Below are 17,336 nucleotides of genomic sequence, written 5' to 3'. Positions count from 1 at the left end.
TTCATCCTTCTTTGCCTGGTTTTCACTAGCGACACTAGTAAAGCACAAGCGCAAGTTCTTATTTTACCGGCTTCGAGTCAAGCAAAAGCACAAGCGCAAACACAAGCACAAGGATTAAAATTTGTCCTTTTTTGCGTGATTGCGCTTGTGCTAGCGCCGCTAGTGAAAACCAGGCTTAAGAAACGGGGAAAGACGTAAATGGAACAGCACTACCAACAGGGAAAATTAGGGTGGTGTATGTAGGGAATCACACTTTAAAAATCAAATGATTAAGCTGATAAAAACCTTTGGGATTACGGGAACGAGGGAAAATTTAAGCCGGGATGGCGGGATCCTCTTTGCCCAGTAGGTTTCATGCGACCGTTATCTTCGGGAAAGATTATAATGTCCCAATTCAGTGTGGAGTGGGATTTGATTGAGAGTAGGATTACCTATGGGAAACAGAGAAAAAGCTGGAACAACTGTTATTGAAAACATTTTGTTTGAGAGAAGTTTCAGTTATCTTACGTAACCAGGAGATGTGGTATTGATAAAATTTCTTTCACCTCCAAGGTTTTTTTGTGCACTTTTGCTGTTATTTGTATGTTCTCGCCCCAGAGTACAGATGGTGCCAGTAAGTTTATTTTTTTATTTAATTTTCAGTAACTAGTCCAATAGATACATGTTTGCATGAGAAATCCGCACTTGACTGGGACCATTTAAGGTGGCTCGTACAGGCTCGTACCGGTTTATTTTGCGTGGGAAGTCTGGTGACTAGCGCGCGCGTCACGCTTCATGCCCACGAGTCACGGGCGAGATTTGAAAAGGAAAACAAACATGGCGGCCGACTGCGAGGTTGCTTTTCTTCATTTTAAGAAAAAATTCCGCGTTCAACTGAAGTTTTTTCAACAAGAACATTTTAAGTCAACTTAATGTTCGACAGTCAAAATGTTTTCGGATCTCGCTGCTCGAGTTACAAAAGAAAATTCGCATGTGCTACGATCGATCTTGTCGGAGATCGTGACTCAATTCCACTTTTTTCGTTTCAGCTTATTTGAGTTCGCTTTCAAACACATGATTATTTAGACAAAGAAATACTAAAAAGTAAGACCTAAGAGGCACAACTGGCGCTAACTGAAACTGGCTAAATCCCATGAAATCCTGAGCCGAAAAGTTTCGCAGACAAAGCGAGGGGAAGTCCACGCGTGTTGCGCGCGTATGTGCCCGCAAAGATCAGCGGTAGTCAGAACTGAGCATGAGTAAATACCAAACTTTTAAAATCGAAATTTTAAAGTGCGCGGAAACGCGCGTGGGAATTATTGAGTTCGCGAAGGCTTTGGCAAGAAAACTAACCCGATGACCCCTATTTTTTATTGCCCTAATATTTTCCTTTTATGTAAAGGAAACGCCAGAAAAAATTTAAAAAAATTCTACGAAAGGAATTTTTAATTACTTACAAATTGCTCTTTTTTGCATTTGCAAAAAATCCGCTTCGTAGAATTTTTTTTAAATAATTATACAGTTTCTTTTTTATATGCTTAAAGTTATCACGAGAAAAAAAATGGGGGTCATCGAGTTAGTTTTCAAGATATAAGCACTGAAAGCTGAAAAAGGGTCCAAAAAATCATTGCCTATCGTTGCCATGGTAACCACTGATGACGTAATTATTGGTATTTTGGATCAACAACACAATGGGCAATTTAATTATGCAAAAATTTTGTTACGATCTTTAATTAATTTTTTGGCCATTTTCTTCCAAACGTCGCACAGTCAAAAACCTGAAAACTGGTACGAGCCACCTTAATCTCATCGGTTTTGACCCTATGTAGCAAATTATAGTTCACCACTAAATTTTCTTGGATTCTGATTGGTTTAAATTGACCACATGACGTGATAGTGTTAATCTCTGGAGAGGCACTATCAGCCCATAGTGCCCGTCCGAGAAAAATACCCAGAGGGATAGTACTCGTTCGTGAAAATTTCTTGTAAACAAGCGGGCCTACAGACGGAAAACTCCCACTAAATTTACTGCTAGTACGTAAGTAAGTGAATGCTTTTGTTTCGTTTGTTAGTAATTATATTTATTTTTTTTTAATCAAGAGCTCTAAAGTTCAAATTGGCAGAGCAAAAGTCTTTTATTAGCAAAATCACGGCTACATAACAAACAAGGATTACTTTCGAGAATTGTAAATGACACTTTTATACAAATAAAGATAAACTTGAAAAAAGTCCGGGGCCGACGTTTTTCAAGTTTACCCGAATGCAATTCATTTTAATCTTCTCGAATTTTGCCCATCCATGCTCCTTTTTGGCATTTCTGTGTTTCTTTTGAGTTTTTCTACAGTTTTAGGCCATTATTGTGATATTTCAGGTAATTCTATAAGCAGATGGTCAGTGCCGAATTGCCTAAAATTACGTAACATAGCCCCCTTTTAAGTCTTTTATCCTACAAGAAATTCAAGATGCTCATTTTTGAATGGGCGCACGGAAGAAAATTTAGTGGTGAACAATGAAAACGATAGACGGTGTTTTTGTTTCGGACTATCGGTCTGATAGTTGCCCTTTGGAAATTTGATGTTCTTAAAACTAGCATATTTCGCTTCTCGGACTTAATATTTCTTTTAAAAACATCAAATTTCCGCCGGGAAACTATCAGCCGATAGTTACTCGACAGAAACACCCTATTGTTTTAATCAGGCAAAAAAGAATTGTTTGTGCGTTTTGTTATGCTAAAGAAATGAACATTCAGCAGAGCATTTATCATAGAAGAATGAATAGTTTGGCTCCTCCCTTATCAGTTCGAGACGAGGATTTTATACTCCAAATATAGTCGTTGATCGTCAGCTGCTTAAGAAAAGCACTTTTGTGTTAAACATTGGGGATCTGCCAAAAGAACAGTTGAACTAGAAAGACTTTGGAGTTTGGACGCGTTTTCTTTCTAATGGTCTTTTTGATACAAAGCACTGCAACTGGATGCTTGTCAATGCTTCACAATGGATAATCAGCGAAACTACTACTGACCATAGATTACTCTTCGTGTAAGAAAGGCCGTGCAATGATATAAGACATTTAAGTTCGCAACATGTATGTTCTTTTTTATAAGCTAACGACTTTATCTTCATGGCTTTAATAGGTTATTGCAAATCTGCACTGGGGATGCAAAGCAAAGGAATTCCAAATGCGAACATCTCGGCATCATCCACGTTAAGTACAAACCATGCCCCTGCCTTTGCACGACTGGACGAGCGCCGAGGGGCCTGGTGCTCAGCGCCGAATGATAATTCACCTTATGTAGAAATCCTATTGGACGAGGAGCAGTTAATAACAAAGGTAGTGACACAAGGAAGTTACAAGGATTTGTTATGGGCAACGAAATATCAAATCAAGTATCTGAAGGAAGGAAAATGGACAACCTATCAGAAAGCAGATGGAAGCCTGGTAAGTAGGTTCAAGAATGTCTTCCTCTCGTAATCCTAAGCAAGATTTTAAATCCAGTTTAAATAAAATCCTTATGTTGGAGTTTTTAGCCACATGTATGATATCCTATTTAGCTAAATTAATAATATGGGGATAGTTAGTACGCATTAGCTAATGATGATGATGATGATAATGATGATAGAGGGAGGAAGGCCGGAGAAACCAAGCACAAACCCTTGGAGGAATTATAATTTCGGTGTTATATTTTTCGCGGAGCGTGTTATTATTTTTTACTTATACTAGTTCCCATTGTTTTTATAATGTATTTTAACTATTGTCATGCGCTTTTTACATGAGCCTCTGGCTCGGATAGAGAGGGCAACCTCATCCCGCGCCATGACATTTAATAAATTGATTGATTGAGATTGATTGATTGTTTGGAGCAAGAGCCCACGTGACCCCACAACAAAATACACCCACCTGTGACTTAGGATCCAGGATTTGAACACGTGGCACATTATAACCAGTTTAAACTGAGCTACGTTTTATCTTATGTAGACATTTAAGGGCAATAGAGGCAGCTATTCCTTAAATGACATCAATTTGCAACCTCCAATAAGGACAAGTTCGATTCGTATTTATCCAATGGTGCCACTTAGCATGATGACGAATGACGATAATGTTGTCTGTCTCAGATTGGAGTTATATGGGTGCAGTGGTAAGTAATTGCAATAATTATAATAATTAACAGTTATTAAAATAATTACATAGTAATTATAATAATTAGCATTTAATAGACCAATTTCGATATATTAAAATTCAGCCTAAAACAATAGACCTCAGGACGAGGCTCCGGGGAATAAACTATAGAGTTTGTTGTGTTTATTTCCCGGAGCCTCGTAGTGATGTTTATTGTTTTAGGCTGAATTTGAAAATATCGAAATAAGTCTATTGTTATAATAAAGACATTAAATTAATTATAATAACAATAATGAACATTAATTATAATAATTAACATTAAATTAGTATCAATGGGAGGAGCGGTAGCTTAAAGGCAGTTGCGCTGGTGTCCAGGTCTAAGCGAGGTAACTGGCAAAAGAAAGAGGGTAGAGTAGACAGGCTTTTAATTTTCGATACCATAAAACCTGTACTGAGCGGACACGTGGAAATTAACAATTGTTTCATGCTTTTGCGTGCACTATTGAGTTATAGTGCACGCGGGAAGTTTGGAGAGCACGAAAGAAGCGTAAAGGTCTCCGCACATGTGGGGTCAAGACGCAGGGACATGTCGCAGCGAAATGAAGCAGCGACAAAATTATGTGTTGTTCACACTGAGAGGACATGTAGCAGGGACGATTTTGCGGCAGTTTTGTCCCTGCGACATGTTGCACGGATTTCAACTCGTTGGACTGCGTGCAACATGTTGCAGGTACAAAATGTTGCACGAATTCGTGTTGCACGCGCTAAAAATTATCAGCACACACGAGGGGACATGACGCTGCGACATGTCCCCTCATGTCCCCCCTACATTTCCTTGCGTGTGTACACATTGTGACTTTGTCGCTGCTACACGTCCCTGCTACATGTCCTCTCAGTGTGAACAACACATGATTTTGTCGCTGCTTCTTGTCTCTGCGTCTTGACCCCACGTGTACGGAGACCTTAAGAGTTTCTCGAGACGATAGCAAGAGCAATTCTTACGCTTTTTGAGTGGATTAGTGCCAGTGGGCTAGCTTACTTGAGTCACCCGCGCGAAAGAAAAAAAAATTAAAATAATTTTCTAGCAAAGCGATTTACTCACGCGCGCTAGTACGCTATCACCTTGATCTGCTTGATTACTGGTTCACGATTTATACTGAATTGATTGCACGGCTCTGCTAGCCAGAATGAATTCTACACCACAACATGCTTAATACCGGGAAAGGCGTTTAGTTAAAAAAAAAAGGTGGAAGCCACGAGCCATGTGGCCCACATTGCCGGAGCTTACAACTGCCGGAACGGCTAAGGATAGTTCTACTCCCCCCCCCCCCCGAATATTAATGTGATGCTAGACCATCGCATCGTAACTCCCCCCCCCCCCCCCCAGCATAATGTCGCTGGTGCCCATTTATACACATGGAGAGGCACTATGAGAGTTATACAAGTGTCTTGCCTTAGAACATAGCACAGTGACCCCGGCTGATATGTTTTTATTATGGTTGTATGTTACATTTTTACAGTTACAAATTCAACCGACAAACAAATATATTTTATGAGTACGAGAAGTTTAAAGAATTTTTACTGTCAGTGCTAGTTTGAAATAAATCTTGGATCGATACCTGCATATATATTTTTGGAAGTTTTAAAGTTAACTTGGAATTATTCAATAGTCAGGAACTTTCATATTCTCGTACTTTGGGCCTGTAAAAAATGATGATGTTCTTTAACGACTATTTTTTTTCTTTCTCAGTGCCTTCTTGTGGTCCTCCAAACATTCCGGACAATTCTGAGCTCAGAGGTTCAAATAAAGCTTCATACAAATATTCAGACAAAGTGTTGCTAAGATGCAAGGCTGGCTACTTTGCAAGAGGAAACGGACTGCGGACATGTGGCTTGGAAGGATGGATCGGTCCTTCTTTTACTTGTTTTACTCGTATGTTTAAAATCGTAATCTTTTTACAGCACTCTCCCTCAAGCTATATGCGGATTAGAATGAGGATAAGCTGTCGCTTTCAGGTAGGAAACAAATAATTAGCAATGAGACGGGGGGGGGGGCGGTTGAAATCTAAACCTGAAAGTCCTCAGCGTGAGAAGCCGAGAAAGATGAGGATAAAACGCGGTGGACCAAAACGCCATATTGGCGCGAAAATAGAATGAATGCACATGTGTAAATCCTTATATATGCTTTGAGGGAGACCGCTGACAAATAGCAGGAAGAATGAAAGCAGGAAGTAATGAGAGCTAGAATCATTGGTTTGGAGTAAAGTACTGGTCAAAGACTGAAAAACAACAACAAGAAACAAAATAACCAGACTCGATACATAAGCCGTAGGTTTTGTACATCCTCTTATTCTTGATTTCCTCTATTTTGAAGAAATATAGCATGATAAATTTTGCATTAACTGAAAAACTCTGGAAAAAATTCCGAGTTCAAGATGGGATTTGGACTCACGATTCTCGGATGCTCTACCACTGAGTTACTGGAGACTTCATGGTGAGCAAGGGTGAAATGTGGGTCTTGACTAGAATCACATCACGCAGTCACATAGTCAATTCAGGATAGGCAAATATGACTCAAAACTGCAACGCGCAGTCACATTAAAGCATACCTGAGATGCAACCATCCAACCACCAAGTGAATCAATATTTCTTCAGAAAGACTCACTTCCTCTATTTTTTTATCTAAGGTCTTTTAGTGATTTAATTTTTTTAAAAAAATCACTGTTTATTTTAAACGTAGATGACGGTAATTTCGTGTGCGATGGACAGACGATCAACATGTGTCAGAAGCACCTCACCTCGTGGAAAGTAGCGCGCCTCGGTGGAGACTCGTTGCAGTTGTATAAATGTGAAGGACGACAACTTCAAGTTGGTGACAAACTGTTACTGTTTGTCAGCCGTGCAAAGTTGTACAACTATGGAAAATACGAACTGGTGACCGTGAAGCGAGTTACCTTACTGCCTGACCAAAAATGGTGAGGCTGCACCTTCAAGTTAATAGTTAATGTATTCTTCTAATTATACAAATTTTGTAGAAAAAATAGTAATTGTGACTTAGTAAACAATAGTTAGCAGTCACATCTCTTTGTTTATGCTTTCAGGACTAGCGTGTGCCAAATTACCTTGGCAAAGCCCATTTTAATGTATCTTGAAGAAGACGACCACACTTTCGTGCTCGCCCAGAGATTTCCTACGTTTGGTGAGGTATCTTTGCGAAACAAATGTGTCCTGACATGCGATAAGCAGAAAGATGGCCTGGGAGGAATTCTGGCTTTTGGGGCTGGGAGGTTACTTATTGACGAGACATCCAAAATAGACATGTCTGGGAAAGGTAGGAGCAAAAGCTGCTGTGGTTGTTTAAACTATCAGAAGTGCAACAAGTTTTTTTTCACTATTGTTCACATTATAAAGCTTATAAGGAGCTTTCAGTTAGATCCCAACCAGAAACACTACACCGTTAATTTTCAGGTTTTTCTGGGGGTGACGGAGGCGATAAACGAGGAGGTGGAGGGTACGGTGGCGAAACATTCATTTCTCCTCAGCTGCAGCAGTCAACAATGGGTAAAGGGGGAGACGTCTATAATGCGCCCTGGGCAAAGAACAGGGATGGGATTGGAGGAGGAGGGGCCGCAGATGGACCAAGGCGAGCAACAGGTCAGTGAAACACATTGCCGTTGACTTGCTGGAGATAAAATTTAGATGTGGAGTTATATGATCAAGACCGTCAATAATGATTGTGTTAACGAATGAACGAACGAACGAAAAACGAAAGAACGAATGGACGGACGGACAGACGGCTAAATAATTGAAAGAGCCGGTGTCAAGGTGTACTTATGCACTCGTTTTTGCAGTAACCAGATGCAAATTCTCCATTTATTATATAATCAATTTATATAATTAATTGTGGGATTTTCTTTTAATTAACTACATGCAGACAACAACAAAAACAACTCTATTTGTACTCTATGTCATGCGCACGAGCGCGTGCCTTCCAGGAAAGAAATTACACAAAACGCTGCAGATATTAGTCCGAAATCCTCAATTACTATTTCAAATGTGTGCAGTAAAACATACATTAAATTTAGTTCTGTCGTGGCAAACAAAATTAGCCTCAGCTTTCGGCTTCGCTTAGACAGATGACACTTATTGCGACCTTAACAATACTTGCCATAATCCCTTTTCAATATTTTTTTAAATGTGTCCGTTTCTCACATCCGACATTTCAGGTTATAAAGGTGGTCGTGGTGGCTACAATGCTGGCGGGGGTGGAGCCGATTCTACAGTAAACTCAGACGACGGAGCAGCCGGTGGGGGAGGTGGTGGACATTTCTCCGGCGGTGGAGGAGGGGGTGGAGGTAGTGGATGTGGACACCAAGATGGAGGAAAAGGGGGAGTCGTAGTAGGCGTGAGCAATTCATTTTTTACCACTATAATTAATCATGATATAAGTTGAGCTTATTTATTCGTGCACATGATTCTCTATAGCCTCCTATGCAAACTTTTTTTTAATAAGAGGAGATTGTGGAATAAACTTGCCTACAGCCTACTTAACGATGACGAAGTTAAAAAAAGCGCAAATTTCAACCCTCTGACCTCTACCGAGTCTGTTACTCCGGTCCAGTGATGTCATATTTAAGGACGTACTGTACTGAAAGTGATTTAAAATTCACCAAATTATACCTTATTAAACAACAAAAACAACTTCATCAAACGTTGTTTCAAAACTGTGGTTTGTTTTAAATTAACAACTGACACAGAATCGTTATGGAAGGAAGGTGGGTTTATCGCTTAGGCAGTGTTCATAGTCGTGTGATCGAAAGCAAAAGAGGAATTTCTAGGCATCAAGCCAACCTTGTCTCATTCGCTTCGCCGGCCAATTTCTTACTGGCAGCGTTTTTAAAATGCTATTTTTGAAACTTTCGTGAAGACATTCAAAGAGGTGCAATTCTTGTTTCCCTTAAAAAATACCGTGCGATTGTTCTCCATTGTTCAGAAAAATGTCCCCAGTCCAAACGATATACATATTGTGTGTTTCAGATTGGTACGTTCGCTGGAGGTGGTGGTCGGTCTTCGTGTCCAGGTAGCAATGGTGGTAATGGTGGAAAAGCAGGAGGGGCGGCCGGAAGTTGCTATGACAACAGCGCAGCAGGTGGTAACGCGGGCTCAGCTAATCGTGGAGGTGGAGGAGGTAGTTTAATCTGAACTAAAGAATGTATATTTTTTGTAAACCTGATTATGGCGTCAGGCTATGATAAAGAGTCAGATTTTAACCTGTGATATCGGCCATTTCATGGTAGGGGTTTAACAGTTTTCTTAAAACTGACAAAAATTTTAAGAGTGTATAGTGTTTTGGGGGACGCTGCTTCAAAATTGGAGACGTTTGTATGGATTTTGTATCGATTTTCCAAGGTCCATAATTTGGTCTCTACTCAACTTTAAAGCATCAGGCTTGGTCAAATGGCCAATCTCGACGTGATCTTTCATGTGGTGGTGTCAGTTTATCGATTAGCTAAAACTTGAAACTCGTCCCAGTTCTTTGCGCAACTCTCGAATTGCCAATAATTAGTTGTTTTGCTTGTTTTGTTTGTTTGTTTACTTAAATCTTTCATTGTTAAGTTTTTAGCAAAGAAAAAAATTATGTTGAAGTATATACTAGAATAGGGGAAGCTTAATTATATTAAGTTTCCGTTTAAGAGACACAACAAAAATACATCTTCAAAGTTCATAGATTGCATTATATTACCAACCTTTCATTTCTGTTATTTCTCTTCTTTTTATGAGCACTTTTCCTTTATCGTTGTTGTTTCATTTATTTCCCCGTGTCTGGTATTAAAGCCAAACCACGACTATTGCATCCTTTCATATTAAAACAAGGGTTTCAAAGAATCCAAGTTTTAATACTTTTATTATTATTGTTAATAACAATAGGCACGTGAAGTGTTCTAAAATTAAAATTACTTACCGCCCTCACGAACCAGGTCTAACCGAGTAAATCTGTTTCATTTTTTATACGGGAATGGTATTTGATTTTAGATGTTTTTTGTACGAGAATGGCATTTGATTTAGTGGGATTTGTTAGGGTAAGGTTTCCGTTTTTCTTCGGAGCGATTCCTGGTATGTCTTCTTTGTTTTGTTTTTGTTGTAAAGATCAGATCTTTACAAATGTATTGAAACCTTAATTTCGGGAATTGTTAAAATTGTCGGAGTTATGGTTATGTACTGTTTTGTTGAAACCCAAACATTGGTTAAAAATGGAAACTCGCGTTTTCTAGCCGAGAGAAATTCGTTTACTGACTATGGGTCATGGATGGCATTTTTCGTTTATCTTCTCATTCTCGAGTAAAACAGTCAAGCCATAAATATTTTGTTTTTGCTCGGAGCAATTCCTGGTGCGTCTTCTTCGCTGATTCTTTGTAAACAATGTTCTTGAATGGACCATAACAGTGGTTATTTGTTTGTCGCCGAGTCGTGTTTTCGTGTTTTTTGAATTATTGTTAGCTGTAATAAGATCATGAGGGCAGAACGTTCTTTATTCAGGAGGAATTTTTTACCCAGATTAAACAAAAATTCTGTTTCTACTTATGGTGTTACGGCACCCGCGTGCCTCGTTTTCATTTCGTAGAATTTTATGTATTTCCTTTTTTTTTACCGCATTTACGTCACAATGATTTTCCGCTAGCTACCACGTGACTTTAGCTTAAATATCGCGAGCACATGCAAAAAAACCCATAAGGCTCACAGAAATTCGACGGGAACCTCGGGAACCACCAGTTATTGCTGTACAACTCAGAACCTACTAGAGCGTTCGCCCCAACACGTCCTACCATACAGGATCGCTGTAACAGTTGGCACAAACCTGAGCCTTGTGGAACCTGTGAGTCTTTAGTCTTTTAGTTTCACGTATCTCTCCGCTACCGGAGCTGACGCCGCTACATATGGGGTTAGAAAAAAAAGGAGTTAAACCTGATAAGATTTTGGCCCGTAGTATGATCATGAGCTCCGCTTTAATAGCCACAGCTCTCGACCAATAACCTTGCGTGAGGGAGTGAAGGGAAGGGGGGGTGGGAGGGTTTGGGTTGTCGCGGAAAAGGGGTAAAAGTAGAATTCAAGTTGTCTACGTAAATTAAAATTCTGTTTCGAATGATTTGGCCCCGATAAAAATGTGAGTTAAATTTCAAAACATGTTAATAATTTTTTAGCCTTTTTACAAGCGCGAAACTTGTACCGGATGCAACAAGTGTTACATTATGCCCATGCATTGCTTTAAAAAGGTACGTTTACTTTTATTTTTAGGTGATTCGTGCGGTAATCATTACGGTGCAGGTGGAGGAGGAGGTAAGCTGTTCACTTAATACTGTGTTTTAATTTTTATATAAATCTATATATATGTGTGCCATATATAGTAAGAAAATTTCATAAATATCATAGCAAAAAGGACTTTTACAGTTTCAAACTGTTCAAAACCTAAATATAATTCTGACTTGAGTCCCGAGCTCCAGCCCTAAGCTCAAGTCCCGAGCTCGAGTCCTAACTCCAGTCCTAGCTCCAGTCCTAGTTTGAGCCCTAGCATTGACTTAAGTTTATCTCGAGCGCACATCTTAGATGTATAATCAAAGCTCTATTCCATTCTTTGATGTACAAAGTGACTGTGAAAAAGATGTACTTTTTAATCATTTTTTAGGCGGACTTCAATTTGGCAATACTGATTTCAAGTCACGACTAAGCTACGGTGGGGGTGGTGGAGGGGGTGGAGGTAGTGCATTTAGTGACGACCCCTACCCAGGAGGGAGAGGAGGAAATGGCGGCGGCCTTGTATATTTGCAGCTTGATGAACTGACGCTAAATGGAACTATCGCTGCAAATGGTACGATAATCTGTGAGCTAATCAAGATAAGCTAGTGTCATACGTTTTTGTGTAACGTAACGAGTCAAGAAATGTTTTCAATCAGTCAGTCTCTCAGTCGATCAATCATTTAATCAATCAATCAATCAATCAATCAATCATTCAACCAATCAACAGCAGTCGAAAAAGAAACCGTTATGAATAATATTTAACAGGATAACCCTCCCTCAAACAATGTTGTAGGAGAAACTATGTATTAAACAGATTTAGCCAGGCCTAAAAGCGGAACTCCCCCGTTATTTACTTTGCGTTTTTTCGTTTATTTTGCTTGTTAAAGTAAAATAGTACGAGTAGTGGACAATGAATTCACTCTCTTACCGAATTTTTATAATTTTTGTTAACTCTCAAGAGAATGTTTTAATTTCTCAATTTTCTTCTTTTCTTATTTTTTGCTTCCGTTTGTTGGCGGCCTTCCACTGTGCTTGCTTGCTGTCTAATAATTCCCGAGAAAGCATCATCCAACAGGATGAGGAACCAAGGGCGCTTAAGACAATTTTCCCTACGAGTTTTTACTCAAACTTCTAAGCATTTTTGTGGGCATTTCAAACTAAATTGACCAAATCACTCTTATCTCGGTGTCATTGGAAAGACAATTTCCTCCTGCAGAGATTGATTGAGATTTTTTTATTCAAAGATGATGACGTCAGAAGTGGAAAAAAGAGCAATGTTCGCCGGATTTTGCCGGCACAGACGCCAATGGATTAACCTATTTCTAGAGTATGGCCGTCACGTTGGGTGACGTACGTACTTACGTATGTAGGTACGTACATACGTAAGCACCCCCATTCCATACCGTTAGCAATGATGACCAAGAAAACTCACGCACGCGTGATTCTCTTATTTCTATGGTGATGGAGCTCCGCTTTGTAGCCCTTCAGGCCGCTGGCCGGGTGAGCTCTGATATTAGCTGAAACAATCAGTGTTGAGAGAATTTGTCGTTCATTGTATCCACAGGTCAACCAGGTCAGTGCTTAAACAAAAAGGCTCACAGATCAGCCCCTGGGGGGAGTGGTGCTGGTGGTAGCGTGGTTATCTTTACCAAGAAACTCCACGGAGACATAAGGGGTAAAATTTCTGCCTCCGGAGGGAGCCCCGTCAAATGTGCGTTTGGTACTGGCGGAGGTAAGTATTGCCTGTTTTCACTGTCGAGCCAATAAAAAGTAAAAATTGACACCATTAAGAGGAGATTTGTAGAAGAATCCGACAACGTCCAGTAATGCTATGAAAAATTGTTCGCTTATCCTTTGCATGAAGGTAGTCCTTATTAAAACTAAAAACGTTATGTTGTTTTTTTCTTCAAATATTTTTATTTTTCTGAGAAAAACGAAATTTTTTGATTTGACATCTAGACTCGTCTAGACTCGATTGAGAGGGTACAAATTGGGTTGAAAATTGACCATTTTCAATCGATTCGTTTGTCAAAACCATCACGCGCAGAAAAAAATAAATACAACCGGTCTATTGCATGACTCTTCCTTGTCCAAATAAGCATAGTCTCAAGAGTTTTGGTTTAATCTAATTATTTTACGGTAAACAAAACCAGACTATTCTCACGCGAAATGAAAGTCGGTCGGTCAAAAGAATCGTCATTTTCACTATGTGCCTTATCTCAGAATTCCTTGAGATAAATATATTTCAACTGTAGAAGGATGATACTTTCAAAATATTTAAAGTTTTGTCTGGGTAAATGATTAAGCACTTGTCAAAAAATTATTCAAAATCGTACAAAAACGACACAAATCACGCAAGCTTTCGAATGCGTGACCAAAAGTATTACCACCGTATTTGTTCTTTAAATCAATTTAGTCGCAACACTAGCAATACCAAGGCATAAATCATAATAAATATGTTCACCTTTGCTTGATTATGATATCCTGTCCCATGCAATACGTTTTTTCCTGTCATTTCTTCAATGGCTTCCCGTTCAGTTCGCATGCCGCTTGTCGAATCCGTCTGCGACGGTGAATTTGAAGCAACCACCGATACGAGTTTAACCAAATATGTATCGTCATGATTAACAAGCCCTTTTTGTGTTACTTGATTAAGCCATATTTCAGGTTATAGCCGGCAAAGCGTTTTCGATAAGCCACTTTGCAGTGCCTGTTGGCCCCGTTATTATTCCAAGTGAAGTATAAATTTGCATACTTTCGAGACAAGCGTGACAGTTTTTTATACTTAGGGGGTGGGGTGAGGAAGGGTCTTAAATTTTTAGATGAATCAATGGTTTGAAAACGTTTGGGGATGAATTGTCACAAACTCGTATTTGCTACGTGATTTACTTTACTTATAAGTTCTGTTTACGCTCAAAATCAAAGAGAGAAAAACCGTAAAAGTATTGACAAAAAGCCGCTGTCAGGAAAAAGTGTTGTAATCTATTAAAGTTAGACTTTCTAAAAGTCGTTTGCTTCTCGTTTCCGGTTTGGTGGTAGTCTATAATCTACTAATTGCTGGTTGCTCCTTCTATAAAAACCATATAATTCAGTTATGTACTTCGTTATTCTCCAAAACAACAAAGTAAAATAATTGACCTTGTGTGTGCGAGAATTCACGTTGTTTACTTTTAGGAGACGAGACTAATTTAATTTACTAAACTCGATTATAGATGTTTGAATGATTTCTTTTTTCTCACGAACCATTTGTGGAGCAACCGGCACAACACAGTCCCCGTAAAGTGCTTTTTCCTTCAGTTGTCTGGTGAACTGTTGGAAACTCCACATGTTCTCGCTGCACTTGGTGTCTCATAGAAGTTTCTTGTTCTTTTAAAACGATAGTTGGCAGTCCTTGCTCGTATGATCGACGCGATTTTACTATCTGTCCCTTTCATCGATCCGAGCTTGGAATTGGATGGCGAAAAAGTTCCAGTACATGCAAAGTTCCTCACGAGATTGCTTATCACAGTAAAGGGAAGACTTCTATAAAAGGAGATAGAGATGTAGGAAGAGAAATATCAAATGTCATATTCCAGAAAACTGGTATCCTTGTTCCCGTGGGGTCAGGTTTGACGTTGTGTAATTCTTTTACATCCCCATGTAAAATACGGTATTAGTTTGTGACAATTCATCCCCAAACGTTTTCAAACATTTGATTCATCTAAAAATTTAAGACCCTTCCTCACCCCACCCCCTAAGTATAAAAAACTGTCACGCTTGTCTCGAAAGTATGCAAATTTATACTTCACTTGGAATAATAACGGGGCCAACAGGCACTGCAAAGTGGCTTATCGAAAACGCTTTGCCGGCTATAACCTGAAATATGGCTTAATCAAGTAACACAAAAAGGGCTTGTTAATCATGACGATACATATTTGGTTAAACTCGTATCGGTGGTTGCTTCAAATTCACCAGTCGCAGACGGATTCGACAAGCGGCATGCGAACTGAACGGGCAGCCATTGAAGAAATGACAGGAAAAAACGTATTGCATGGGACAGGATATCATAATCAAGCAAAGGTGAACATATTTATTATGATTTATGCCTTGGTATTGCTAGTGTTGCGACTAAATTGATTTAAAGAACAAATACGGTGGTAATACTTTTGGTCACGCATTCGAAAGCTTGCGTGATTTGTGTCGTTTTTGTACGATTTTGAATAATTTTTTGACAAGTGCTTAATCATTTACCCAGACAAAACTTTACATATTTTGAAAGTTTCATCCTTCTACAGTTGAAATATATTTATCTCAAGGAATTCTGAGATAAGGCACATAGTGAAAATGACGATTCTTTTGACCGACCGACTTTCATTTCGCGTGAGAATAGTCTGGTTTTGTTTACCGTAAAATAATTAGATTAAACCAAAACTTTTGAAACTATGCTTATTTGGACAAGGAAGAGTCATGCAATAGACCGGTTGTATTTATTTTTTTCTGCGCGTGATGGTTTTGACATACGAATCGATTGAAAATGGTCAATTTTCAACCCAATTTGTACCCTCTCAATCGAGTCTAGACGAGTCTAGACGTCAAATCAAAAAATTTCGTTTTTCTCAGAAAAATAAAACTATTTGAAGAAAAAAACAACATAACGTTTTTAGTTTTAATAAGGACTACCTTCATACAGAAGATGAGCGAAATCCCTGTATTTTAAGAATTGCCGCAAAAAACAATTTTTGTTCGATTCTTCTACAAACTTGCTCTTAAGTCAAGAAATTATGTTAAAGAAAATTAATAGGTAATCTTCTTGTCCAAGTCACAGGTCTGAGCGGTATTCCGTACTTGAGTATAGTAACCCGTTAAAATGTTCCTCGAGAGTAGCTAGCGGAGTTTATTGACACTGGTCTGGGCTCTTGCACTAGTTAGTTCTCAGAACGCTTCAAGGTTTTTATATGTTCATGAAGCAAAGATCAATGAAAAATTCATGGTTAATTTTTTTATTTTACGTTTTATTTTAGGTGGTGGAGGAGGAGTTGGACGCTGGGTTGTGCAGGAGAATCAGGAACAACCCATTGTTCATCAGGGCTCGTCCGTCACGAACTTGGAAACGTTTGGCTGATGATTGGTGCTTTAGATAGTCCCCTATTTTTCCGTGAAGTCGTAGAGATCGATCGTTCAGTCTGACGGGCCGCCATCTTGATTCACACGAACGCGAGCGAAAACTGGGGAACACCCCACCACCCTACCCACGGGGTTTTTGCACTCTCCCCAGTATTCGCTTGCGTTCATGAACCAAGATGGCGGCCCGTCGGACTGAACGATCGATCTCTACGACTTCACGGAAAAATAGGGGACTGTGAACAGTCTATTGGTGCTTTTATAGAGTGCAAAGCTTTAGTTGTTTCAGTGCTGGGTGTTGGGTTTAGGATGCAAACAAGTAGTTGAATGTATGCAAATGAAAAATAAAATGGATTTCTTCCACCCAAGTTCTCCTTCGTTTGTTTTTAAGATTGATTATTTTTATCATTTGCTACTGTACTCCTTGGAAGTGTTGGTGGGATCATGTTGCCCTATTATCCAAATTGTGTCCCATTTTAGTACTTGTTTTACCTGTTTTCAGTCCTGGTCTCTAAAAATCCGCTATACCCGTTTTACCGTTTTGCGAAAAATGTGTCTTACCAAGAGAAAGATTTTTATCTTATTTTTCCACGAATGTTTAATCATTGGCAGTTTCTAATTTCTGAAATTTGAGAATGGGTCATACGAGCGGGGGGGGGGGGGGGGGGGAGAGAACTTCCTTTGTTATACGACTCAAAAACTGGTCATAGCGGTGCCGGGCAACCAAGACTGCGCAGTAGCTGTTGAATTGTTGCTAAGGGCATAGTGAATACCTTGACATAGTTCATTGTTTAGTTCGCATGTTTTAGTCTTGTGGTCTTGACCGTGCATAAAACACAATAGCTATT

The 17,336-nt window shown here is 39.3% G+C and overlaps 2 protein-coding genes across 2 annotated transcripts in view; both read left to right on the top strand.

Moving 5' to 3' along the window:
- LOC144664044 (uncharacterized) overlaps positions 1 to 17,336 on the top strand; it is a 136,553-nt gene that overhangs the window by 97,456 nt on the left and 21,761 nt on the right. The gene's annotated exons all lie outside the window — the stretch shown is intronic.
- Positions 560 to 16,612, top strand: LOC144664046 (uncharacterized). The gene is made up of 13 exons (XM_078525167.1): positions 560 to 613; positions 3,113 to 3,417; positions 3,955 to 4,114; positions 5,846 to 6,028; positions 6,836 to 7,070; positions 7,197 to 7,426; positions 7,564 to 7,749; positions 8,322 to 8,500; positions 9,133 to 9,283; positions 11,389 to 11,430; positions 11,777 to 11,959; positions 12,953 to 13,120; positions 16,389 to 16,612. Exons 1-13 carry the CDS (start codon positions 583 to 585, stop codon positions 16,487 to 16,489), a joined length of 2,154 nt encoding a protein of 717 aa, XP_078381293.1. The 5' UTR covers positions 560 to 582; the 3' UTR covers positions 16,490 to 16,612.

Source organism: Oculina patagonica, chromosome 8 (assembly GCF_052425735.1).
Source record: "Oculina patagonica isolate OP01 chromosome 8, crgOcupat, whole genome shotgun sequence".
NCBI classification, from domain to species: Eukaryota; Metazoa; Cnidaria; class Anthozoa; order Scleractinia; family Oculinidae; genus Oculina; species Oculina patagonica.
This window is presented reverse-complemented; position numbering and strand designations above follow the sequence as displayed.

Bases quoted from the DNA above. Each gene is read 5' to 3' on its own strand.
- LOC144664046 (XM_078525167.1), top strand. From the start codon at position 583: ATGTTCTCGCCCCAGAGTACAGATGGTGCCA. The intron at 7,071-7,196 runs GTGAGGCTGCAC...TTATGCTTTCAG, and splicing joins TTACTGCCTGACCAAAAATG to GACTAGCGTGTGCCAAATTA. The intron at 11,960-12,952 runs GTACGATAATCT...TTGTATCCACAG, and splicing joins TGGAACTATCGCTGCAAATG to GTCAACCAGGTCAGTGCTTA.